This window comes from Hyperolius riggenbachi, chromosome 6, assembly GCF_040937935.1.
Source record: "Hyperolius riggenbachi isolate aHypRig1 chromosome 6, aHypRig1.pri, whole genome shotgun sequence".
Classification (NCBI taxonomy): Eukaryota; Metazoa; Chordata; class Amphibia; order Anura; family Hyperoliidae; genus Hyperolius; species Hyperolius riggenbachi.
This window is the reverse complement of record NC_090651.1, coordinates 295479167-295505875: the sequence shown is the minus strand read 5'-3', so window position 1 is coordinate 295505875 and position 26709 is coordinate 295479167. Positions and strand designations below refer to the sequence as shown.

Genomic DNA, 26709 nt, shown 5'->3' with positions numbered 1-26709 from the left:
CTCGATTGATAAGATACATCAGCTCGTCATCGGCACGTGTAGACTGGGCTTAAGGGACAGTTGGCGAGATGACTATATAACCTATGTATGCGGGAGAGGTCAGTGCCATATAAATATACAATAATACTGCTTTGTTATGACATGTTACAGTATTGTATATAGAAGTTGTTGAAGGCAAGTAAAAGTACATTAAAAACAACCAGAAAACATGATTTATACTCCATGTACAAATCTAGAGTTGTCTAAAAGTAAAACATTTGTCCATATGTATTAACTTTCAAATAACCTCCTAGAAAGGAACATCTTGGTAAGTATGGAGCCACCTGTATGTTATTTGCTCATTTACCGATGTTTGAACTGCTTGCTGACACATATACTTTTTGCTTTTATCATCTGACTCATATATAAGCCTCTGCTAGATAATATGACATGTATCACCGTCTATCTCAGAATAAATCCTACAACCTCCAAAATGTCACCACTTCACCATGCAAATGGAGGTGTAATTTGCAGCAATTTTGCCAAGCTAAACCCTATGTTAGTTACCTGGTAACTTCATTTTTAGTAACCTCCAGGACAGGTCCACCATGAGACGACATAGGCTCCTCCCAGGAACAGGAAACGTCCAATTGAGTACTCTATAAATTTTATCAGACACCCTCACTCGCCAGTATAACACAAGAACTGTTCTTTAGGTAACACCAAGGGTGTCATTCATATTATTATCATTAATATAAACATATATATACATATATACACATACCCATACATACATATATATATATACATACATATATACATACATATCCCTTAAGTAGGGTGGGTTACGGACCTGTCCTGGAGGTTACTAAAAATGAAGTTACCAGGTAACTAACATAGGGTTTTTCCAGTAACCTCCAGGACAGGTCCACCATGAGAAGATGGGCAAGAATCTTACCATTTAGGGTGGGTTAGCTGCCTGCAGAACTTTTCTTCCAAAGGATTGCTGTCTTGCAGACATCAGATTCACCCTGTAATGTCTTGAGAAGGTGCCAAGGCTTGACCACGTAGCTGCTCTACAGATTTCCTCCGGCGTAGCGCCCGCTCTGTAGGCCCATGACGTAGCTGTTGCCCTAGTAGAATGGGCTCTTACAACCCCTGATAAGTTTGACCCTGTCAACTTATAAGCCTCCTCTATACATAATCTTATCCACTTTGCTATTGTTCTTTTAGACATCTTCATGCCCTTAGAAGCCCCTATAGTATTTATAAATAAAGCTCTAGACCTTCTAATATCTGCTACTGCTTCTAAATAATTTATCAAACATCTTCTGACATCCAATGATGGTTCTGTATTATAAGAAGGTAACGTAATCTCCTGAGATCTGTGAAACCTCGTAGATACTTTCGGTAGAAATTCTTCACATGTCTTCAGAATCACCTTATCATTGTAGATAGTGCAGAATGGTTCATCGCAACATAAAGCCTCCATCTCACTTACTCTTCTGGCTGACGTAATTGCTATTAAGAATATCGTTTTCATTGTTAATAACTTCAATGATATATCTGACAATGGTTCAAAGGGCTCTTTCTTCAACACCCCCAAGACTAAGGATAAATCCCAGGTAGGGATCTTCCTAACAACCAATGGTCTCTTCCTCTCTATAGATCTAAAAAATTGAATGATAAGAGGATCCTCTGCTAACTTAACATCTAAAAATGTTGACAATGCCGCCACTTGGACCTTCATAGTACTAAGGGCTAAGTTCTTCTCCATTCCATCCTGCAGAAATTCCAAAACCATAGGAATAGTATCACCTGAAAACCCTGACTGTTTCTGCCACATATTGAACGTCTTCCAATATTTTAGATATATCTTACGAGTTATATTCTTTCTACAGTCTAATATTGTCGTAATTACTCTCTCTGAAAGACCCCTTTTTCTCAGAGGAGACCTCTCAGAAGCCAAGCGGACAGGTTTAGATTTGGAATGCAACCTGGGCCTCTTCTTGACTTCAAGATCACTGATTCCTTTTGTGGAATCCTCCATGGACCGTCCAATCTCATCTTTAGAAGTATTGGATACCAACTTCTTCTTGGCCAGTCTGGTGTTATCATGATCACCGTAGTCCTTGACTGTATCAACTTCTGTAACACCCGAGGTATTAACTGAATCGGAGGAAATGCATACGCCTTGTTGAATACCCATTTCTGGCTCAGTGCATCCACTGCCTCTGCCCCCTCTCTGGGATTCAGTGAATAAAATCTTTTGCATTTTGTGTTTTGTCTGTTCGCGAATAGGTCTATTTGAGGACGACCCCACTTCCTGACTAATACTCTGAATATCCTGTTTGATATCTCCAACTCTGTATTCGATAGTCTGTGTCTGCTTAGAAAATCCGCCATGTTGTTCAAAGATCCCTTTAGATGAATTGCTGATAACGATAGGAGATTCTCTTCTGCTAACATCAATATTTCCATCGAGAGCTCTAGAAGCTTTTTTGATCTCGTTCCTCCCTGACGATTTATGTATGCCACAGCTGTGGTATTGTCTGTCCTGATCTGAACATGCTGTCCCCTTAATAGATGTAATGACTGCATCAGAGATTCTTTTATTGCTCTTAGTTCCCTGTAATTTGAGGACTGGTTTCTTACTGTTCTTGTCCAAAGACCCTGAAGAATTCTTCCCTCTAAATGTGCACCCCATCCTAGTAGGCTTGCATCTGTAGTCACCACCTTCTGTGTGGGATAACTCCATAATCTTCCCTCTGTGAGGACCTTCTCTGTCAACCACCATTCTAGTGACTTTAGAACTAGTTCCGGTAACGTTAATGTCTTCTCTAGATCCTCCTGTTTCTTGCTCCAGTTCTCCATCATCCAGAACTGTAGGTTTCTCGTGTGCATTAGAGCCCACTGAACAGCTGGAGAAGTTGATGTTAGAAATCCTAATACCTTCATGATTTCTCTTATTGACATGGTTGGATCTGCCTTGCAATCTACTATAATTCTTTTTGTCTTTAATACTTTTTCTTCCGTCAGATAAAGTCTCTGTGTCTGTGAGTCTATCAAGACTCCTAGAAATTGTATTCTTGATGTTGGTTGAAGAACCGACTTGTCCCAGTTTATGATCCATCCCAGATTCTGTAACTGCTCTAGAACCGTCTCTGTGTGATCCTCTGCCTGTTTGTTCGACTCTGCCACAATCAGAAGGTCGTCCAGATAAGGGATAACTAGAATCCCCTTTGTGTGAAAGTCTTTTATTACCTCTCCCATTACTTTTGAAAATATTCGGGGAGCTGACGATATTCCAAACGGTAGGACCTTGAATTGAAAGTGCTGAACTAGTTTCTTTTTCTTTACCGCAAATCTTAGGAATTTCTGGGACGAGTCTCTTACTGGGATGTGCCAGTATGCATCCCTTAGGTCGATATTTGTCATTACACATCCTGGGGTCAGTAAGTTTCTTACAGAAAAAAATCGATTCCATCCTGAATCTTAGATAAGATACAAAGGGATTTAAAGGCTTTAGATTGAGTATTAACCTGAACTTCCCCGTCGGTTTTCGTACCAGGAAAATCGTCGAGTAAAATCCTTTGTGTTCCTGACTCTTTGGAACAGGGACCACTACCTCTTCCTTCACCATATTCTCTATGCTGTTTACCAACGCGAATCTCCTTTCCTTGTCTCTTGGAAGAGGAGTCGCCACAAATCTTTTTCTTGGAAATGATTGAAACTGAATTTTGTATCCCTGTCTTACCAGATTGAGAATGAAATCGTTTTTTGTTATTTTTGACCATTGGGAATAATACTGCATTAGCCGACCCCCAACTCTTCCTTTGGCGTCACTTTTTTTCTTTATTGTCTGTGTTACGAAAAAGAAAATTCCTTTTCGCTCCTTCCTTATTAATGGCCCAGGGTTTCTTTCTCTGTTGAAACTTATCCCTATTATCCTGCCTGTTTCTCCTGAAAAATCTTTTGTTCTGAATAAACTTCTTTTTCTTTGCAAACCCTTTCTTCCTATCGGAAGTTCTCTCCAATATTTCATCTAGCTGGGCTCCGAACAGCAGTTCTCCATCAAAAGGTATATTACACACCCTAGCTTTGGAGGCCTGACTTCCATCCCAGTTTTTTATCCAGAGATTACGTCTGGCCGTATTAATTAATGCACTTGTCCTAGCATTTACTCTAATATTTTCTGCTGCAGCATCCGTAATATAATCTGTAGCCTTGGCTACAACCTCTAATGATTCTAAAATTTCTTTTTTAGATGCCCCCCTCTCAACATTTTCCTGAACCTTCTTTACCCAAAGGGCTAATACTCTTGAAACACAAGTCGTAGCTGCCGCAGGTCTAAAGTTAGCTCCAGCTGAAGACCAGGCCTTCTTTAAAGCAAATTCGACTCTCTTATCTTGTGGGTCCTTGAGGTATCCCAGATCCTCAAATGCTAACTCGTTGTCCTTATTCACTTGTGAGAAAGCTGCATCTAATCTGGGGCATCGATCCCATGTCTTTATATCCCCCTCTGAAAATGGAAATCTTTTAACAAACCCTTTGGACATGAATAATTTCCTATCCGGAAATTTCCATTGACTCATTATAGTATTCTTAGTGGATTTGTGAACAGGGAATGTCAGTGGTTCTGATGGCTCCATTCCCTGATATAATTTATCATGAATTGATATTTCTTCCGTCTTTTTGGGTTCTATTTTAAGAGTGTTATTAATAGCTAAAATGAGTTCATCCGTCTCATCCGCTGGAAATCTGAATCTAGAAACCTTCTTAAGATCCGACTGACTTTCCACACTCCTTACTGAGGATGCATCAGACTCATCATCATCTCCTTCATTATCCTCATCCTCTTCCATAGCTTCCTCTTCTGATGAAGAGATCACTCTTCTTTTATTTGATTTACTTTTATGTTTACCCGGTTGTTCTGGCTGTATCGGATCAGAACTATGCTCAGGTGCTGTACCAGCCGCTGTGCCAGCTGATGCTGTAACTACTTCCACTGCCGGATTCACAGCCTCTGATAGAGCTTCTTTCAAGGATTTAATTGTATCTGTCATCTCTTGTTTCATCACTGATCTAATTTCTTCCTGTAATGTGCCTGACTGTTCCTGAACTAACTTCACTAGGCAAGGTTGACAAAACTGTCTGGCATAATTATGGGCAAGCTTTGTGTCACAGAGCGGGCACCGCCTTCTTGGCCTTGAAGGGTCAGTAGCTTCTGTGCCCTACAATAAAACATATAAAAAAACACAGTGTCACCTAAAGTCCTCTACAGAAGAAGGACACCCAGGTGCATATACCTCTAATAGTGATAATACAGCCATCACCCAGACAAGGCATCCATGATTGTGTAGTTAGAATATGTACTAACTATACATAATAGATAGACTAAAAGATCTTCATCAATCTATTTAGTATTTCAAGACAGAATATACAATATTAATCTGTATATAACAACATCTGTAAAAATACCCCACAGCAGATTATAATATGCGAAATAGCAGAATCCATGTTTATAAAATAATTGCAATCCACTATAATCACGGATTTCAGACATCTGCCAGATACATAATAACTAATAATATGTCAATGAACAGACCTCAGAAAAGACGCTAAGCAGACAACCCGCGTATACTGCTATACTGATAGTGCTATGTATACATTCTGTGTATAAACAGACCTCAGCATAGATGCGGCGTACTAGCGTATGGCTCATACCATAAAGGTCACCAAGCCTCCGCCAATCTCACCTTTCCCGGTTCCTGCTTAGCGTCCATCCCGCTCCGCTCTCCAAACGAAATGCCGAGCCATGCGGGTTTCCGGCGTCTCTTCACCCTCGCGACCGGAAGTGACGTCAAGTAAGGGCGGAAGTCCAACGTCCGGGCGCCGCCATTGTGGGCAACATCCAGCCAACCCTCCGGAGGCTCAGGACCACTCACTCCGTCACTTCCGGCGCGACCAACGGCCTCCGCCACGCGGGGAGTCACAGACGCCGCATGCTGTGCCCGGATCCACCTCATCCAGGGTAGCCGAGACAGTCTCTGGAGGAGGTAAGAAGAAATCAGCTCCTCCAACCGGATCCAAACTCCTCTCCAGGCAGGTCCACCATACGCCGCCAACCCAGTCCCTGGCACACCTGGCCTGACAGACCGGCGAGCGACATAGAGCACTCTTGTTCCCTGGAACAGGAAACGTCAACTGGCGAGTGAGGGTGTCTGATAAAATTTATAGAGTACTCAATTGGACGTTTCCTGTTCCTGGGAGGAGCCTATGTCGTCTCATGGTGGACCTGTCCTGGAGGTTACTGCAAAAAAAAAGTGTTCTGGAAATCAATTCAAATAATCCCCAACACAATTTGATACAGAGCTCCAGTAGGGCGTACAAGAGAACTCGCCGCTGGGAGACATGGGCGCAGGATACAGCCGATATACGGCTTATCCTGCTGCTGCACAAGTTCCGGCGGCGTTAATTACTATTCCCCCTTCAGGTCCACGCGATTCAATTCAAAACGGTTGTTCTGAACTCGCAACAATGAACAAAAGTAACACATTTTACCTGTCTATACACATATCTGCCTGCATGGATATTGCATACAGCAAAATAGGCAGGAGATGACGTGTACAGCCTGGTACACACTTTCAGTGATGACTGACCAATTTTACCAACTCTAGTGTAAAATGAGGGCTTAGCTACATAATCTGTTCACAGTATTTAATACAGTGGAATCTTGTTATAGTAAACTCTGATATAGTAAACCTCTGGATATAGTAGACTCAGTCCTCAGGTCCCAGCAAATGCATCTGTATAAATATACAATGTATGACCAATTCTGATATAGTACACTTCTGATATAGTAAACTATTTTTCCTAGTCCCTTGCAGTTTACTGTAAAAGGGATTTTACTGTATCAGTTGCTCCTAAAGTACATGGAGGTGGTAAGATTGGTCAGTGATTGGCCAATCATGATAGAAAGTGTGTACCAGGCCTTAGATGCACACATGAAAACATAAACCTGCTTCACACTTTAAATTATGATTGGCCAATCACTGACCAATTTTACCATCTCCATGAAGTATGAGGGGCAACAGATATTGAATACTATGAGCAGATTGTGTAGGTAAACCCGCATACTACATGGAGGTGGTAACATTGGACAGTGATTGGCCAATCATAATAGAAAGTGTGTACCGGGATTTAGAGTGCATACACACATGCAATTTTGATTGGCTAATCCCGGACCATTTTTACCACTTCCATGTGGCATGAGTGCTGACAGATTTTGAATACTATGAACAAATTGTGTAAGTTAGATCTCATACTACATGGAAGTGGTAAAATTGTCCAATGAAAATTGTATGTGTATACCAGGCTTAACTTAAAGAGAGTCTGAAGCGAAAAAGAATTGCTAAATTTACCTTAGCATTCGCTTCAGAACTCAGATGCAAACCGCCGCATTCCCAGCGAAAAACGAGGGCTGCAGACCCCCCAAATCCTCAGGGGGGTCTAAGGACAGAGCTTCCTGGAAGGGGCAGAGCTCTCTGCTGTAGCTCTGCCTTTCCTGCCATCAATCGCCGCCTCTCCCTCCCCCTCTCACTCTTCCTTCAAGGAGAGGGGCGGGGGAGAGGCGGCGATCCGCGCAGCAATGACAGCAGGAGAGGTGGAGCTACAGCGAATAACTCAGCCTCTCAGGGCAGCACAATCCACAAACAAGTTGGTTGTGGATGTTTGCCCGGGGATTTGGGGGTCTGCAGCCCTCGTTTTTTGGCAGGGATGCGGCGGTTTAGCGCTGGTGAGACTTCTGAAATTTGCTTCAGAGTCTCTTTAAGCTGAATTCCAAGTGAAATAAAAAAACCGGCAAACTTGCTTCTCTTCCCTCATCAGTATACAGTATGCCCTCCAGTTAAGCTACATCCAGACACTATAGATTTTACTTGTTAGACCGTCATTAGAGATGACCAACTGTGATTGCCTTGGGTGATAGTCTAGAGAAAGTACAGCTGTCCCGTGACACCATTTTGTATTATGATAAATTGCTAACTGCCAAACAGCCGCTACCAGTAATTTTTATTGTTGTCACCAGTTTATTTTCATTTCAGCGCATGGCATAGTACCAGACCTGTTTATGTATATGCGCCATCTTATTGCCCGAGGAAGCGGGTCACACCCGCAAAACGGGTATTTTACTGGGAGTATGTAAATAAATGTTTTGCTGAAAATTGATCAGCATTTTCTTGTGTCTGCCCGGAGGAGGCAAGTCCACCACTACGTTTTAGATCTTTTCATCCTTCCAGTGTTCTCCCCAGGATCAATCAAGTGGGCGCGCCGCCCGGGTAAAATCAATTACCGCCCGGCTGCCTGCGGTCCCATCAGCACGTGGCCGGGTATCGCACTGGGTTAAGTAGCAAAAACCAGCGCTGCTCCCGAATGTGCACAGAGCAGCGCTGCAGAGTAGCATAGTCGTCATCCGTAGCGTGTCCGTCCCCCTCCTGCACATACAGGCTCTAGCAGAGAAGTTTTCACTCACTGCTCCTCGCCGTTCGGGTTATCCTGCTTGGCTGTCACCGGCTCATATGTATGATGCCCTCTGGTGGCGAGGCGCCACAGCATAGCGACATAGATGTGAGCCGATGACAGGCAAAGCAGGGGAATGACAGGCAAAGCAGGGGAACCCGAACGGCGAGGAGCGGTGAGTGAAAACTTCTCTGCTAATAGAGCCCGTATGTGCAGGAGGGGGACGGACACGCTGCTGATAAGGACTACACTCTGTCTGCTACTCTGCTCTGCCGGAGGATGTTTGAAAACTCGGGGGGAGGGGACATTAACACATCAACTCACTGAGCTGAGATTGTGTTAGCACGATTCTGCCCGGCATTTGGCTGAGGGGGCAATCGGGGGTCAGGGTTGCACTACAAATATGTCTGGGTCACTCAGGGGGGGGGGGGGGGGGAGGGGTCCAGGCTGCTATGGATCTCATGGCTGGAGCAGCAGATGAGTCAGTGGAGCTGTGAGAAGCTACATGCACAGCTTGATGATACTCCTGACACTGACATGCTGTTGTAGCAATGTGTTCAAAATAAGAAAGATGTCATCAATGCTGTGTGCATACCTGAACCACAGATATACCAATGCAGTGTTCTCCCCAGGATCAAACAGGTGGGCGGCCCTGGTAAAATCAATTACTGCCCGGCGGGCGGGCTGCGTTCCCAGCTGCCATCACCGGCCAGCTATCGCGCACGATGCTCCTGAATCTGCACAGCTCTGTGCACGAGATCTCGCGCTTCCCGGCGAACTCGAGCACTCAGTCTCAGCGGTAGTAAGAGGCGGGACCAGCGCCCGAGGCTAAGCCGACAGTCTGTCATCGTGCACGGACACTACTGTCAAGCCTGTAAGTATCCGCATCCGCCACCTACCCCCCTAATGTGCAATGTGCCGCCGCCCCTATACTTTACCTGTCCGTGTGCACCGCTAGCTCCAGGCTGCGTCCATCATCCATACACATGCCCCACGTGGCTGCCAGCCTGCATATGGGCGCATGTGTGGGACATAATTAGAGCATATTTTATTTTCCACACCACCAAATTTCCCCGTGCCGCCCCACCCGGCTACTTTTTCATGCCACCCGGCTGGAAAAAAATCCTGGGGAGAACACTGCTTCTGTCGCCTCTGTATCCATACTACGTTGTTTTGAGTCAGAGCTCTGTAAACAGGCACACAAACAATGGAGATGGGTTTATGGAGGCCTGGAGCATGTTAAAAGGGCTACTATCGCCAAACATTTTAAAATTTGAAATTCATGAAAACACATAAATAAAAAATACTTTTCTCTCAGAGTAAAATGTGCTTTAAATTACTTTTCTCCTGTGATGCTGTCACTTAAAGTAAGTAGTATAAATCTGACAGAATGGGTAGATTTTGACCTAGCCCATCTCCTCATGGGGGATTTTCATGGTTTCCTTTATTTTTAAAAGCGCTTAGCTGCTCAGTCCAACTGCCAGAGTAGTGTGCAAACAGGTGGGGGAAACATCTTTATATATAGATTCTTTCCAATGAGTGCGTTTGTGAAGAATAAATTAAATACTGAGAATCCTCCATGAAGAGATGGGCGAGTCAAAAACCTCTCAGTTCCATCAGATTTCTACTACCTACTGTAAGTGACAGCAACATGGGAGAGAAGTAATTTTTATCTCATTTACTCTGGAAGAAACATCCGTATTATTTGTGTTTACATGTATTTTACATTTTTTTGTGATGGGGGTCCTTTAAAGGGATCTGAGCAGTATTTTTACAAAAATGGTCAAATGGACCTCCCCCTAAGGGAGACTCTTAACCTGTGTGTGCTGTGGGGGATAAAGCAGGCAGTTACTGACCTAGGTGGGCTACGTGTCTATTTGGGAGTAACCAAGCAGCTCAGGGTGACCCAAACCACTAGGAATGTATAGAGGGCTAAAAGACACCAAAAAGCCTTCCTACTAAAAGCAATACTTGGGGTGATTAGCCTTCTTAAAACAAAAGGAAACTTGCAATAATTCAGCTATAAGTGAACATTTGTGGTTACCCACAATGCACCACTACTGAATATGCAAATGATCTCTTTTTGCCCCTGTAAGCCAGGCTAGTATCCAGAACCGCTGGTGTATAGCTGAATTATTGCAAGTTTCCCTCTATTTTCAGAAGGCAAATTACACCAATCATTTATTTTTAGTAGAAGGGCTTTTCGGTCTCTTTTAGCCCCCTATACATTCCTATTGGTTTGGGTCACCCTGAGCCGCTTGGTTACTCTGTTGTACTGGTCCAAGCCCCATCTCACACAGTCATGGGTTTGATATGGCTGTGTAAAATGTAAAGCTATAGGCTTACTGTACACCAGCAGTTCTGGATGCGAGCCTGGCTTACAGGGACAAAGAGATAATTTGTATATTCAGTAGTGGTGCATTGTGGGTAACCATAAATGTTCACTTATAGCTGAATTATTGCAAGTTTCCTTCTGTTTTAAGAAGGCAAATTACACCAAGCAGTGTCTATTTGGATATGTTGATCTCTCTCTCTCATGCTATACAAGCACAGGTTTGCGCTGGTTATTTGTAAGACCCTGGCCGCGCAATACATGCTGGGAGATGTAGTTTCCATTGATGTGGTTAGCCCTAAGTAATTGCCTGCTTTATCTCTCACAGCACACAGTTTATGTTTTCAGTTTTCACAGTTTATAAAAATACTGCTCAGGTCCCTTTGAAGCGAACCTGAACTCAGAACTTCCTCTCTGCTCTAAAAGATAAGCAACAGCATAATAACCTTAAAAGAAAAAACATTTGTTACAATACAAGTCCTCCAATAAATCTGCAGTGTCTTTACTTCCTGCTTTAATGGAAGCAGACATAGGGTTAACATCCTGTGTTTACCAATTACCCCTCTGCCGCTGCAGCCAGCTGACATAGCTGAGTGATCAAACTACAATTGTGATTAGTCACTGATGAGGAGGAATTAGACAGGCTAAACTCTCTAAATACATACAGAGTGCATTTCTCCAGGTTTTCCTTCTGTCCAGGGCAAGAGTTCAGGTCCACCCTAAAGAAAATAGCCGAGCTGAAGAAGAAGAAAAAAAAAAAAAAAAAGACGACATCTACTTGCCGGAGCATCCTTCAGCGGCTAATGGCCACTATGTACCTCGACGCAGCTCCGCCCTCAGCTGCTGGTTCCCGACAGTGCAGAGGCTGACCTCGCCAGGAAGTCCTCTACTGCGTGAGCGCCGCTGTTAATCACTGGCACGTAATGTGGAGTGTACTGTGCAGAGTGACGGTGCAGAGGTTGGCAAGGTTGGCCTCTGCACTGTCGGGGACCAGGAGCCAGCGGCTGAGAGCGGAGCTGTGTCGAGGGACAGAGCGGCTGCTAGGAGCTGAAGGAAGCCCCGGGTAAGTAGATGTCCTTTTTTTTCAGCTCGGATATTACCTTTAAGGTGACAAATAATAAAAGGCTGCTGAGCAGCTGGAGGAGAAGGCAAGACTTGTGGGTGTGGACAGGGAAGCTGTTCAAAACTCTATTGAAGTCCACAGCACACTTTCAAAGTGGCTAATGATATTCTACGTGTGATCTCCTCTTTATAGTTACTGGCTATAAAATGCAATTTCCATATTTCCACTGCAGTGTGGAGCATAAAGAAACAGCCCCGGCTGCCTGCCACTAACAGCTCCCTGCTGTGTGTGCACCTCTCTGGGTTTATTGAAGCCTTTGTCACCTGTAGTTGCTGCTGTGCTAGAGTGTTAACCATACAGCAGCGAATACAGGAGACACAGGCTTCAACAATGTCGGAGAGTAAGAGGTGCGTAACTAGCGCTAATGGCAGGCAGCCATTGCCGGTTTTATATGCCCCACCCTATAACACTGGCAAACTGGAAACTAAGAAACACTAATAAAAATAATAATCATATAAAGAGGAACTTTAACCTAGGGTTGAACTTCATTCCATTCAGTAGCCGATATCCCCTTTCCTTTCAGAAATTGTTTACTTTTCTCAAATATAGCATTCTGTACAGATCACCTGGCAGAACTAAAGATGTCACCACCAGTGATACATTTTTAGAATGTAAATCAGGGTGAGGAAAGATTTTACAATGGGCAAACACTGACTCATTTATCTATAAATTAATATTGTAAACATTAAGCAATTTTATACTTTGTCATTTTACTGCAGTTCCTATTTAAGCTGCCTGTCACAATCATAACTATGGCGATCAGCTGAAACAAATATACTAAATTATACCCATCCATGCCGTCACATGGTTGTGTAGTACATCATACCAAATCGGACGACAACTGGTTCTCTTTGAAATACCTTTATTTACTAAAAATTTGATCAAAGAAGTGAAAGCCAATGAAGTGACAGCACAATTCACTGGCTTGTGCAATAGAAGTCTCATCACATCATAGAGTATGAGAATCAGCAGATTTTCTAGCTGAGTGCTACCCCACGGTGGATGATAAAGGCAGTAAACATAGGTAAATCTTTCTCCCGGCAAGCCCAGGGCATGGTGTAGATAAAAAAAAATTCTCTAGAGTAGTTTCAAGCAGACTGTAGGTGGGTGTATCTGTACAGATGTTGGATTCATCTAGCAGCATTAAACATTATCCAGGAAAGAGTTTGGCTGAAAATCACCAGAGAACAGTTATGGACTCACAAACCACTGCCAGAAGTTATCATATATCCATGGCAACTGGTCTAACCTCAATCACATAGCCACATAGGGGCTCACAAGGTTCCATAGGAAAGCCAAAGGGCTAAATGAAGATGTGAGTAGCTGAACAAGCTCCAACTTAGACGTCAGTTTTCAAGTGCTCAACTCTTTTCTGATCATCGCTAAAACTTGAGAAATGGAAACCGTAGTTCATAAACAGACTACTTCATCTTCATATAAGGTCCATTAAGATGTCATCCTCCATGACACTCTGGGCTTGCATCTGCTGCAATCCTGGCTGGGAGATCGGTCCTCGGGGCCCAGTGTTCATCATCACTGAAACGGCAACAATCACCATCAATACATACAGAATAGAACACAGCCAAAGGGTAACGAGTGGGGACTTGAGGGGAAGAGAGGATGCCTGAACACTAGACTGGAACTTAGATTCTAATATGCTAATACAGAGTTCTCCCCAGAATTTTTTTCCAGCCGGGTGACATGAAAAAGTAGCTAAGTGGAGCATGATGGGGGAATGCAGGGCTGGCACTTCTCGGGGCATTTCTGCTTACAGCATAAGAGGAGGAATAGGAGGCAAGCCGATGACAGATGGTTGCCCACCAAAATTAGCCAGGTGCAGCACCTGGCTAAAAAAGCATGGGGAGAAGACGATTACTGTTCAAACAGAAGGGGGAAGATAGAGCCATCAAACCCCTGAACAATAGGATTGGATGACTAGAACATTGAGATTAGCAAATCTGTTTGCAGCACTATTTGGTAGGACCCGGTACACACAGTCTTGTGGGTAATAATGTTATGCAACTATAATTTTTCTGTAGACAATACATTAGGGGGAGCACACTGACATAACAAAAGGGATACCCACTGGGGACAAACTTTCCTTGCAGAGCTTCATTAAGTAAACTCCAAAAAGTCAAACCAAACACAAACTCAATCAGTTCATTTATCAATACAAAACTTTATTTGCTAAAAAAAATGTTTCATGTGAGAAAAGTTATAAAAGCAGGGTGCATTAAAATACAATTGTAACCATTAAAAGAACCATCATCATGATAGATGCATCACTGTCCATATAGCCGTCTGTGTCACACCACTTGCTGCCGCCATTCAGACTTCAATCACTCCAGCCCCTAAAATTGAACTATTCCTAAACTTAATGATCCTTTGATACGTCTACAAAATGTTCTAACAATTTCCCCAAACAAAACTTTAGTATGGAGAGTACATCAGGTTCGGTAAGTAGATATGTTCCCCCACATGCAACCACAGATAACCAGCAAGGAGTCAAACTGTGTTGTGTTGCCTCAAGGCTTCTCACAAATCTTCACCATACAAAATGGTATCCCTACTGCCAGCTCACTTGATGTTCCAGCAACAATTCATCCACGGATCCCTCAATCATATAATGCTTTGCTCCCATGCAGGCTTATGTGTCAACTGCTCCTTACATGCGTTTCTGTCAGCTGAGCCCATAAGCACAACGGCTTGTATCCGCTTGGGATCTTATCAACTACACAAGTCAGGGTGCTGTCTAAATGTCACACCAACAGGACCAGTCACTCTCCTATCAGAGCTTCATCAGGTGGACTGACGACGTCCACCTGATGAAGCTCTGACAGGAGAGCAATACGTGTTGTGGGTGACTGCTGAACCATAACATCTCTTCACGATAACCCCTTAGTGGGAGAATTTCCATAACTGACTAGAAAGAATTAGATGGTGTGCACACATCTTGTTTCGGTCTAACACTGAGCTGCTATGCTTATTTGCCAAACTAATGCATTCAATGTTTGGCTAATTCTAGGCACTGCACTTACCCGGCAGAGGTGCCCGCTGTGCCATCTGATTGCTCCACTGCGTCGTTGCCTGGTGCAGGAGAGATTGTCCTGGCATCTGCAGCTGTCCAGGGGCTTGGTGCTGCATCTGCTGTCCTAGTGCCTGGTGTGGGACCAAGCTCTGGGCGGCCTGTTGCAGGTGAAGCAAGGGCTGCTGGGTCTGGGTAACACTTGGCTGTGGCTGAAAGACAGAGCACAGGAGATTAGAGTACTAAAACAAACCTTCTCATTTACCTGTACATAATTATATATGGTTCTGCTTATTATGAAGGTTAAAAGTCCAAGGACTTGGTTCACTAAGACTTATCAAAGTTAACACGTCTTATCAGAGTAGCATAGCGAGTGCTACGAACCTGCAGGGGCTCAGGGCAGGACGAGTGGAGCTCTCGTCATTGACAATTAGCATGCATAAGTTCGCTATGCTACTCTGATACAGCGTGCTAATTTTGATAAGGGGTGCCATTTGTCTTAGTGAATAAAGCCCCAAGTGAGTTATGAAAAATCAGTGGACTGATTATATGTCTGTATGCAGTGTTTTGGATTAACTATATAACCCTTTCGTTAGTTACTATACACATTATATGCCAACTACTCCTTGTCTTTCCATTATTCGGACCTCAGAGGTCTATCCCAGATCCTGTTAAGGAGAAGTGGTCTTGACAGACTGCTCAAAGGACTACAATATTACGTGCTGTTAGTCTATTGTGATATTCATCCTCTTCTTCTCAGCAACATCCACTACGAGGGTAAATAAATATTGTATCTGATTTCTTCTAGTTGCTCTCCTCTCAATGAGCTCTCCACTATTGATTTGGCTGGCTAGTCTGTGATTGGCTGGAAGGGGAATGTATGTGTTCTTTTGTGGCTTTTTTGAAGAAGCTCTAAGGTAGAAGGCACACAGGTTGATCATAAGCTGTACGGAGGGATTAGACAGCAGGCGTTTAGTGGGACAATACAGTAGCCCAAGCCTGATGACCACACATAGTTCGTACAATGATGATAATTGACCCTCACTTGTGAGTGCAATTCCAAGTTTTATTGTTGATAAAACCTTTTTGGTACGCTAGGACTTCTTTTGAGGTGATGTGGCAGCAAGATACAAAGAATAGACCCAGATTTACCTCCATGTGGTTGTGACGCAAATTAAGCTTGATTTGCTGTTTATCTCATGGGGGGTGCATGGAGTGATCACCCTCACGAAACACAGGTGCCGTGTTGTTACTCCCAGTGGTGGTACCGTATTACCCGGCTAATGCACCATCTTTAATCTGTTTTATAGCAAGTCTGAGACAGGATTAAAATTACAGCCAAGTGTGCACAGGATAAAGACAACCTCCCACCACGATCTACAGTGACCTTTTGGAACTGAACTGTGTATGTGTCTTCATGGCGGTTACAGGAGACTTCTATGAGGCAATTCTCAGGTGAAATCTTGTCCATGGAAAGAACAGCAAAAACAACCGATAACCAATGCCAGCCTTCTGTGCTGGAGAGCTACCCTTTATACTTTATGTCACTAGTCCAGAATGAGCATGCAGAACAGATGCTGTGACTCTGGTCTGACTCCACTAGTTGCATGCTTGTTGCAGGTGTATGGCTCAAAAACAACAAAAGCCTAAAGCTTGGCATGGCAGCCAGGCAAATGGCATGGTTTATAAGGGAATGAAGAGAATATGGACTCCATATATTCCTCTCACTTCTGATTCCCGTTAACCCAGTAGAAGCTTCAAAATAGTTATCTTGTGTGAGATCAGTACACTGCTTTTGACCTCACCCTGTAGAACTTGTTGTGCTGTAAATTCTTGGAATGCTTTGATGTCTCTCTGCTAGAACAGGATATAGAAACTGAAAGCAGAAGTCCTCTGTTATTGTTTCACACTGCCCCCTAGTGACAAGTGGCCATAAATACAAGTTACAGCAGTAATAATTAGTAGCAAGGAAATGTAACAAAGAAGAAATTAAAAAATGTGCCAAAATAAATTGGCCTGGAGCACTTGCAAGCCTCTAAATTGGCTGCTAAAGGGTTAAAGTACTCCTGACCTGGTACCTGGTCCTCGATACTTTTAATATGTTTTGGTACTGGTGCTGTGTGACTAGCACACAGCACCATCCTCCCCCCTCCAGTGCCCCTTTCGGCCCCATTCTGACATAAAATATGTGCGGGGAGGAAGTGGCAGCTCTTCCTCCCCTCAGCCCATCCTTAGTCCTGCCCCCTCCACTCGCCGCTATAGTTCCCCTTATGATTTACTGCACACAGTGCCCAGGGGAGCTGCGCAGTGTGCAGTCTTGTGTTAACTGAGGTCAGAAGGATATCAGACCTTAAATACCACAAGATCGCACACAGCGCAGCTCCCCTGCGCGCAGTAAATCATAAGGGGAACTATAGCAGCGAGTGGAGGGGGCAGGGAGGTATGGGGGCAGGAGGGAACCAGGTCAGGGGTACTTTAAGGAAGCCAGTAGGACAGCCTCAACCGTTTCTTTCATAAGACTACTCTGAATAGCTCCCTAGGGGGCAGGGCTGGAAATACTCACCGGCTGCTGGTTGAGCAGGAGGTTTCGGAGCTGAGGGTTGGTGCCAGGATTCTGAGGCCTCAGCATGGCTCCCACCTGTGGATTCTGAGGCTGGCCTGGTGCTTGAACTGTGACTTGTGTGGCCTGCTGAGGCTGCTGGGAAGCACCTTGAGGGGGTTGCTGCACCCGGATATGTAACTGGAAAGAGTCATCACAGCATTGCAGTCAGTAAGACACAAAATTAGTGACAACATTTCTTACCTGCTCCATAAGATTAGTTACATCATAATTTTTAAGAGCAAACACGTTTTCTTTTTGTGCCTTAAAGGGTTATACGGTTAATTATATTTTTCCTGGGAACCTCATCAGTCACTGAGCTGTATGGTTCTTTGATGTGAGACTGAAGAAAAAAGGCTTGGAGTTTTTGCGTGTAAGCTACACTGCTCAAAAGCTGCATGGCCTGAAAGTAGAAGTGTGGTGCTTGGCAACTGAACTGCATATTACATTATTATATAACTCTGTGTGAACAGTCATGCAATGTGTTCCACATGCTTGGTGAGAGGAAGATCAGAATTTGTGGGAAGGGCTGTCGATGCCAAGAAGGATACCAGATGTTCCAGGCAAACCTGTCAACGACTTAAAATCATTAACTCCACCGCTCATCATGATAGTTTCTCCCACTTTCTCAACAACAAGTTGAGAGGTGGCAGGTAAATAAGTTTCAAACAATGCTGTAAAAAATTATTCAGTAACTAGTCCCGAAAGCCCGTATTATAATGGGTGCTAGTCAATGCGCCATCCACAGCGCCCATCATGACCACTGCCCAAAGCCTGCCCACGGCCTTGTCCCGTGTATATGCGGCAGGTACCCATGACACAGACAGTACCCAGCAGACGCAGTGACACAAGGAAATTATTAGTCCTGTTTCCAGTGGACAGCTTAACAGATGTACTGTTTCACATGAAATACGTATAGAAACTCACCAGGTTCTGCGATCGCTGCTGCTCATCTATCAGAGAGACTTGGCTGACAGACGGCATGCCTGGTGCCACCTGCTGACCTGGCATCTGCAAGAACAGGACAATAATAGAAGATAAGCTGGACTCACAGACGGCAATAAAAACACAGCACAAGCATTCATCAACCCCATGGCATGACTCACCTGCTGGGGTACGGTCTGTGGCACTGGCAGGGCACCGGGTTGCTTGGATAAGAAGGCTTGGGGGTTGTTTTGTATAGATCCAGCGCCCATAGACTGAGCCGCTCCCATTTGCTACAACACAGGCAAAAGAGAGTTACAAAGTCATATCAACATAAACAGATAAAGGTATGGCCAAAGGGCTCCAAATATTATCCAAGTGTTTAAGAGAACCTGATGTCAAGTGCTATGCTGTTGCCTAGAATGCATCTGTACAGCACTGGAGACCCCAAACTGTGTGCCGTAGCAATCGCATGCAATCGCACACAGACACACAGGCTAGCAATAATAAAAATAATAAACACAGGCTGGCAGATAAAAATAAAGAATTGATTTTTGATTTTATGCCCGACAGTTACTCTTTAAAGGGTAAAAACCATGGATGCAAAGTGGTTAATCTGAACGAGAGTTTCTGCTTACATTCCGCTGCTGGTCGATCTTCTGCATCTGCACTTGTTTATGATTGGTGATTACTTGTCGGATGCCATTGACGAAACCGCTTTGATCATACGGGATCAGGCCCACAAAGATCCTTTTTTTGGAGGAATAGAGTAACATGAGGACCCGCACTTCACATGGAGTGGTGTGAGGAAAGTGGACACAGCCTGCCTAATATGGAAAACGGAAGAAAAACAAAAACCCATTAAACTATAAATAGATCTAAAGCTACAAACTGCTAATGAACAACAGCAACTACACAGAAATGTTATCACACAGACTAACTTCTGAGCAATGCTAGTACATTCCTGAGTGGGCTATCTTATGTCTGGTACACACCATGCAATTTCCTGACTGAGGGCTTGTCTCCTCATCCGTTTTTCTGTGTGGGAAAACTGCAACCAATGTTAATCAATGCGCTAGTTCACACTTGAATGCTTTCTTCACATGCAGAAAAACAATTGACTGCAATGTAAAGCTGTCAGACAACTTATGCAGAAAAACGGACAACATGATTATTTCTGACAGGTCCGATCTGATTCCCAATTGATTTTTTTATAGAAGTGATCAGAAAAATTATCAGAAATAAGATCGGACCTGTCAGAAATTATCGATTCCAATGTTGGGAGGTATGTACATTATCCTGCCTGAACTCCAAAATTATTTGATTTCTATTCATCATTCCTACTGACTACATTTCTACATAGTGGAGATGGAACTGTGTAGTTCACAGAAAGTAGGTGTAATAGACCTAATCTCTGCTAATGGGAACAAACACACTTTAGAGATCTTAAAGAGACTCTGTAACAATTTTTTCAGCCTTAGTTCTTCTATCCTATAAGTTCCTATGCCTGTTCTAATCTGCTCTGGCTTACTGCAGTCTTTCCTAACTGCACTGTCTCTGTAATAAATCAATGTATCTTTCCTCTGTCCTGTTTGTCGGGCTAAAGCTTGATTGTGTGGAATGTGCAGGGCTGCTTGTGATTGGTAGAAGCGATACACACCCTCTGCAGGCCCTCTGCATACTCTGAATGACTCATACACTATGCTTAGCTGAGCCTATTAGAAGCTGGTTAGTTTGTTTGTAAACACTGCCTAAAACTGTTAATTACAAGCCAGGATTGCAGCAGAGAGTGGCAGAAACAGCACAGAGGGTCACAGGAGAAAATAATGAATAGAATGGTATGCTTTTTATTGTAAGAATATTAGAGTACAGATTCTCTTTAAGCCTGCATGGCTAAAGGTACCCATACACTCGTCAGATTAGCAGCAGATAGATCATCAGATGGAATGCTTATCTATCTGATGTGTAAAAGGAACATTTTTTTTACTAGAATAGAATTCCAATAGATTTCAGTTTGAAATCTATTGAAAAACGATCCGATGGCATTTTTTTGCCATCAGATTTCCATTAGGGCCAATGCAAAATGATAAGCAATCTCAACAGATTGACCTAGATTTTCCACTCTGCCAGTTCGATGGAAATCCATCAAAATCGGCCATCGATCGGTCGATTGGGCAACCGATTTGCAATCGATCGATTTTGATCGATCGGCCTGAAAATCGGCTGAGTGTATGGGCCCCTTAAGAGCGCAGCTGGAGCAAGCACAGCTAAAGAAAGCTAGAAAAAGTTCACTTCCAAAAGGTAATACAAGGTAATACTTATAATTTACACCAACGTGATAGCTTTCAGAATTTACCTTGGCCAATATTCGATTTATAGTATTTACTGTTCCAGCACTTCCGGTTCAGCAAGAACTCAGGTGTCTCCAGACTGCAAAAGATGTGCCCCTCACCAAAATACAACAGTAGAGACTTACCAGCCTTTAAAGGGAACCAGAGACGAAGCATCCTCATGTATTTTACCATATAGATCAGTGGGAACATTAGAGAAAACAGCTACCATGCTTTCTGTTTCATTCTGCACTGCACAGCTTGTTTCTTATCAGGCCTGACAAAATCCCTGACTGAGCTTTCAGTCTGGCTTTGCTATAATGATTCCTGAGCAGAGCCAGCAGGGGGCAGGCTTGGACTTGAAAAGACATGAGAGAACACAGACTGAGCTATAAATATTGGGTATCAGTTGGGAATTTTATCAGGGCTGATATATACATAGATATACATACATCTCTCTCTCTCTCTAATATCTATCTATATCTATCTCTCTCTCTCTCTAATATCTATCTATATCTATCTCGCTCTCTCTCTCTCTAATATCCATCTATATCTATCTCTCTCTCTCTAATATCTATCTATATCTATCTCTCTCTAGTATCTATATCTATCTCTCTCTCTCTCTCTCTAATATCTATCTCTCTCTCTCTCTCTCTCTCCAAATCCAAATCCAAAAAAGCTTTATTGGCAGGACCAAATACATTTAGCATTGCCAAAGCAAAATAGAACATTAATGTGGGGGGGGGGGGGGGATTGTGGGAATAAGGGAAGGACATGGGTATACAGTCCATAGGAGGATGTACGGGATGGTATGGGGGGATGGGGTATATAGTCCATAGGGGAGGGGGGTATAGGCATACAGTCCATAGGGGAGGGGAGTATGGGGTTATACAGTCCATGTGTTATCATGTTCCTCTCAGTTGGTGGCAGGCCGTGACATATCGGGCAGCTATTTGCACAGTTTCTTCCTCTTCCCCCAGTATGATGTAGAGTTTCCTCTCCTCATCTGTGGAGGTGAAATCTGCAATGTGGGCGGAGAGTCTTTGGAAATGGGCGGTCCTCAACGGTGTATATTTGCTGCAGTGTAGCAGGAAGTGGGCCTCATCCTCCAGGACCCCCTGGTCACATTGCCTGCACAGTCTCTCCTCCCGGGGCTTCCATGTCTGTCTGTGTCGTCCTGTCTCTATCTCCAGGTTGTGGGCACTCAGACGGTACAGGCTCAAGGCCTGTCTATCTTTGTGGTGGTGTAGCCTCTCCAGATATGGGGCCATTGTGTACTCCCTCTGTAGTGATTGGTAGATAGTGAGTTTCTGGGAGTTCTTTATGTCACTTCTCCATTCCTCTATGTATCGGTCCTTGCAGCTTTCTATCATTCCTTTTATTTGGGCTTTTGTCAGCCTGTGTTGGTGGTCTTGGCTGGGCTGGCTCTTGACGTTTTGTTTCAGAGAGCGTGGTATGGCCTCCCCACCCTGGCTCAGTGAGGCTTTATGGTGGTAAGTGCTGGGGTTGCTGCTCTGTATATGCGCCCAATATGAGAGCGCCCTCTGCTGGATAGTCAGCCATAGTGGGAATCTGCCTAGCTCTGCCCGGCAAGCTGAGTTCGAAGTGCTGCGATGGACTTGGAGAAGATACTTGCAGAACTCTAGATGGAAGATTTCTGTTGGGCTGGAGTCCCATTTTGATTGGTCAGGGTAGGTGACCGGGCCCCATACCTCACTGCTATAGAGCAGGATTGGGGTGATGATGCTGTTGAATATCTTTACCCAGACTCTCACCGGTGGTTTTAGGTGGTAAAGTTGCCTTCTGATGGCATAAAACGTTCTGCAGGCTTTTTCCTTCAGGGCCTCTACTGCTGGTTTAAAGCTCCCAGTTTGGTTAATTTCCAGCCCCAGGTAGGTGTAACTGTTTGTGGTCTCCAGTGGGCAGCCATTTAATATAAATGAGGAGGTGGGCATTTTTAGATTTTTTCTCTGGAACACCATCACTTTTGTCTTCTTTGGGTTGATGGGCAGTGCCCATGTGGTGCAGAAACTCTCCAGTACTGCCAGGCTGTCCTGTAGGCCCCTTTCTGTTGGGGAGAGCAGCAGGAGATCATCTGCATACAGCAGGAACTTCACCTCGTGGTCATGCAAGAGGAGGCCTGGTGCTGGGGAGGATTCCAGGGCTACAGCCAGTTGGTTAATAAATATGTTAAAGAGCGTTGGGCTCAAACTGCAGCCCTGCCTGACTCCTCGACCCTGCTTGAAGAACGCGCTTCTCTTCCCGTCCACTTTCACACTGCATTGGTTCCCAGTATATGAACTCTTGATGACATCATAGATTCTACCTCCTATTCCGCTCTCTAGGAGTTTTAGGAAAAGGCCTGGGTGCCACACCGAGTCAAACGCCTTCTTAAAATCCACAAAGCAAGCGTGTATTTTGCCACGTGAGCTGTGGACATGAGTCTTGATAAGGCTGTGCAGTGTGTAGATGTGGTCGGTTGTGCGGTGGTTTGGCATGAACCCAGCTTGGCTTTTGCTGAGTACGTCCTGCTGTGTGAGGAAGGAGAGGATCCTTTTATTGATGATGCTGTTAAACAGTTTCCCCAGTGTACTGCTGACACAGATTCCTCTGTAGTTTGCTGGATCATATCTGTCCCCATTCTTGTAGATGGGTGTTATGAGGCCTTCACTCCAGGCCTGAGGAAAGGAGCCCGCACTCAGGATAAGGTTGAAAAGTCTTGCGAGTGCCTCATGTATGTCCGGGGGGCTGTATTTGATCATCTCTGGCAGGATGCCATCGGTACCGCTAGCCTTCTTACATTTTATCAGCTTTGTTCTTTCTCTTATTTTCTCCATCGTGATTGGTGTATCCAGGGGGTTTTGAAAGTCCTTGATTGTCTCCTCCATGTCCTTCAGCTTTGCGGCTATTTGTTTCTGTTCCGGGGTTTGGGCATTTTCTGGGATGTCTTTGTAGAGGTCCCTGAAGTAGTGGAGCCAGATGTGGCCATTTTGGATGTGGAGAGGGCTTTTCTTGGGCTTTGTCCCAATGTGGTTCCAGGTCTCCCAGAATGAGTTGTCTTGGAGGGAGTCCTCCAGCTGTTGGAGTTTGTGGGAGATGTGGCTCTGTTTTTTCCGCCTGAGGGTGTCTTTGTATTGTCTCTGTAGGTGGTCATGGGCTTCCCTTAGGTCCTGGTTGTTGGGGTCTCTGTGCTTTTGGTTAGAGGCTGCCCTTAGAGAATTACGTAGAGCCTTGCACTCACTGTCAAACCATTTTTGGGACTGTTTATTTGTGGATCTCTTAAAGTTGGTCTGCTTGAGGCCGGCGAGTACTGCCATGTTATATAAGATGTTGCTGAAGTCCTTCACTGCATGGTTGACACCTTGTTTGTTCAGTTCATATAGGTTGGTATGAAAGTTTGTCAGCAGTTCTTGGATTTTGGCAGTGTTGGTCATGTTGGTGAATTTGATGGCAGACTCTTTGGGCCATTTGAAGGATGGTGGCAGCTTGTAGAGACCGTTCTGGTGAGGTTGCTGTGTGGTTGGTTTATCGGTGGATTTCAGGTACAGCAGGATTTGGTTGTGGTCTGACAGGTGTGTTTCAGGGGTGACTATGAGGGCATTGATGTTTATGGGGTCTGTGTCTGTGACAGCATAATCTACCACACTGCTGCCTACATGTGAGTTCATAGTAAATCTCCCAAGAGAGTCACCCCTGGTTCGCCCATTCATTATGTATAGGCCGAGGCTCCGGCACAGGTTCAACAGGGATTTCCCACTTTTGTTTACTGTCTTGTCATAGCTGTTTCTTGCTGTCTGCATTGGTTCCTGGTAGTAGCTCTCTCCTCCAAGTATGTATGTGTTTCCCTCAGAGGTCAGATAGTCCTTCTCTGTGCCTGTTCTAGCGTTGAGGTCTCCATAGATGAGCACTCTGCCCTGAGACTGGAAGTGGCTGGCTTCTCTTTGTAGGACCTCATAGATGTCGGGTTTGTAGTAAGGGGACTCTGTTGGGGGGATGTATGCTGCACACAGGTACATGTCAGACTGAGAGGTGAGGATGGAGCTGTTTATTTTGATCCAGATGTGGCTGTCTCCTCGTTTGATTGCTTTGATGTGCTCTGTGAGCTCCTCCTTATACCAGATTAGTATGCCTCCTGAACGGCGGCCCTGTTTAATGTTCCTGTTTTTCTGGGCAGATATGGAGAATTCCCGGTACCCCATGGGTACGAAAGATTCATCCTCTGCCCGGGTCCATGTCTCCAGGAGGATTTGGATATCAATGTTTTCAAGTCTCTTTTTAAAGTCTGGATCATTTGTTTTGGATCCAAAAGCTGAGGCGTTCAGCCCTTGGATGTTCCAGCTACTGATGATAAGGGATGTCATTTTGAGTCGGTTTACCTTGTAATGAGCAGAAATTTTCATAGGACTCAGTATTTTCAGGGGGAGGGTGGACACTGTTGTGGGTGTCACCTCAATCTGCTTTGTATATTGATAAGCAAAGTTCTGATTTCCGCCATGATGCTACCCTCTGTCGCTTTGTGTTGCCATTGTGGGGCAGGCGGTTTCCTACATGTTTTCCATGCTTGTGGGCTCTCTCTCTGGTGTTGGGACATTGTGGTTTGCTGTCTGGTTGTTGAGTTGGGGCTTTCTTGGAGTCTCTGGGGTCTACTTAGCACCATGTCCTTTAGTTCCTTTGCTAGGCGGCTGACTCCTTGTTTGTCAAGGTGCTTGTTGTTGTACAGATGGTCGGTTGTGATTGTGGTGTGCTGTGCCAGTTGTATGTCTGGTGAGGATCTGAGACTGGAGGCCAGCTCTGCATTGATTTGTGTAATTGTCTGGTGAGGAATGTCTCTTCTTGGGAGCAGGGAAGAGAGGATAATCTTTGTGCTGGGGAATTTCTGCTGTGCCCTTTTAACCAGTTGTGACAGTTTGTATGTGATGGTTTCTTGGTCTGTGATGTTTTCTTGTATAATGTCATTGGTGCCGGTGTGCAGGATGAGATGTTTTGGGTCGGTGAAATAAGGCTCATTAATGACCTGTGTTACTTGTTCAATAGTTGAAGTGATGATTTTGATGGCATGCATCCCTGGAAAGAGTCTTCTTATGTCCAGGTATTTTCCATTAGAGTCTATAACCAGCACAATGTCAGGACTGCGATGTTTATAGGAGCGATTTGCTTGGTGTTTAGGCTTGGGCTGTGGGTTGTTGGATGAGGCTGTGTTGGCAGTATTTGGAGAGGGGGCTGGATGGCTGTGATTGTCACTAGTCTCTTGGGTGATTATTGTATCCTGTGTGATGTGCGGAGCACTGTCTTTGGTCGGCATAGGTTTTGTGGGGGCCTTTGTGCTTTTTGTTGTCTCCTCTAACTTTTGTGGCTGTTTTAATATTTTTAATTTCCTGATCTCCTCTTTAAGTTGTGAGTTTTCCTCCTGTAGTTTTTGTAGGGAAATGTTGATATCATGCAAGGCTGCAGTGTGCTCAGCTTTCATCCTGGCTATTTCTTCTCTCAGTTGATCATTTGCATTTTTCACACCTTGGCTGCTTTTCCTTTCTTCCCTGAAAAGGGTGAAGTCCCTTTCTAATTGGGACAGACTTTCTCTGAGAGTCTCCAGGGAGGGGTGTGAGAAGCCTGGTGTCTGGTCTCTGGAGGGGGGCTGTTGTTTTGGAGATTGGTCTTCAGCCTTCTCTCTAGGAGCAGTCCTTGCAGATGATTTACGACCATTGTTTGTGTTGACAGAGTTTGTCTGGTTTTCTTTAAAGTTAATTGCAAGTCTTTCAATATCAGGATAACTCTTTTCGAAAATATTTAAGTAACGTTCTGCCCCCTGGATCAAGACACTGCCATTGTGGTATACAGTTACTGTAAGTGTAGTAACCTCTGGGTCCTCCTTGTCTTTTA

At 44.4% G+C, this 26709-nt stretch overlaps 1 protein-coding gene across 8 annotated transcripts in view; it reads right to left on the bottom strand.

Moving 5' to 3' along the window:
- Positions 1-12799: 12799 nt before the first annotated feature.
- The window catches only part of LOC137521619 (mediator of RNA polymerase II transcription subunit 25-like), a 53280-nt gene continuing 39370 nt past the window's right edge, over positions 12800-26709 (bottom strand). For all 8 annotated transcript variants that reach the window (XM_068241112.1, XM_068241106.1, XM_068241111.1 and 5 more), the window contains 6 exons: positions 19141-19329; positions 18685-18795; positions 18506-18589; positions 17543-17719; positions 14993-15191; positions 12800-13490 (listed from right to left, as the gene is read on the bottom strand). In XM_068241112.1, coding sequence (XP_068097213.1) covers positions 13387-13490; positions 14993-15191; positions 17543-17719; positions 18506-18589; positions 18685-18795; positions 19141-19329 — 864 coding nt within the window. In that variant the 3' untranslated portion in view covers positions 12800-13386. The remainder of the gene's footprint in view (positions 13491-14992; positions 15192-17542; positions 17720-18505; positions 18590-18684; positions 18796-19140; positions 19330-26709) is intronic.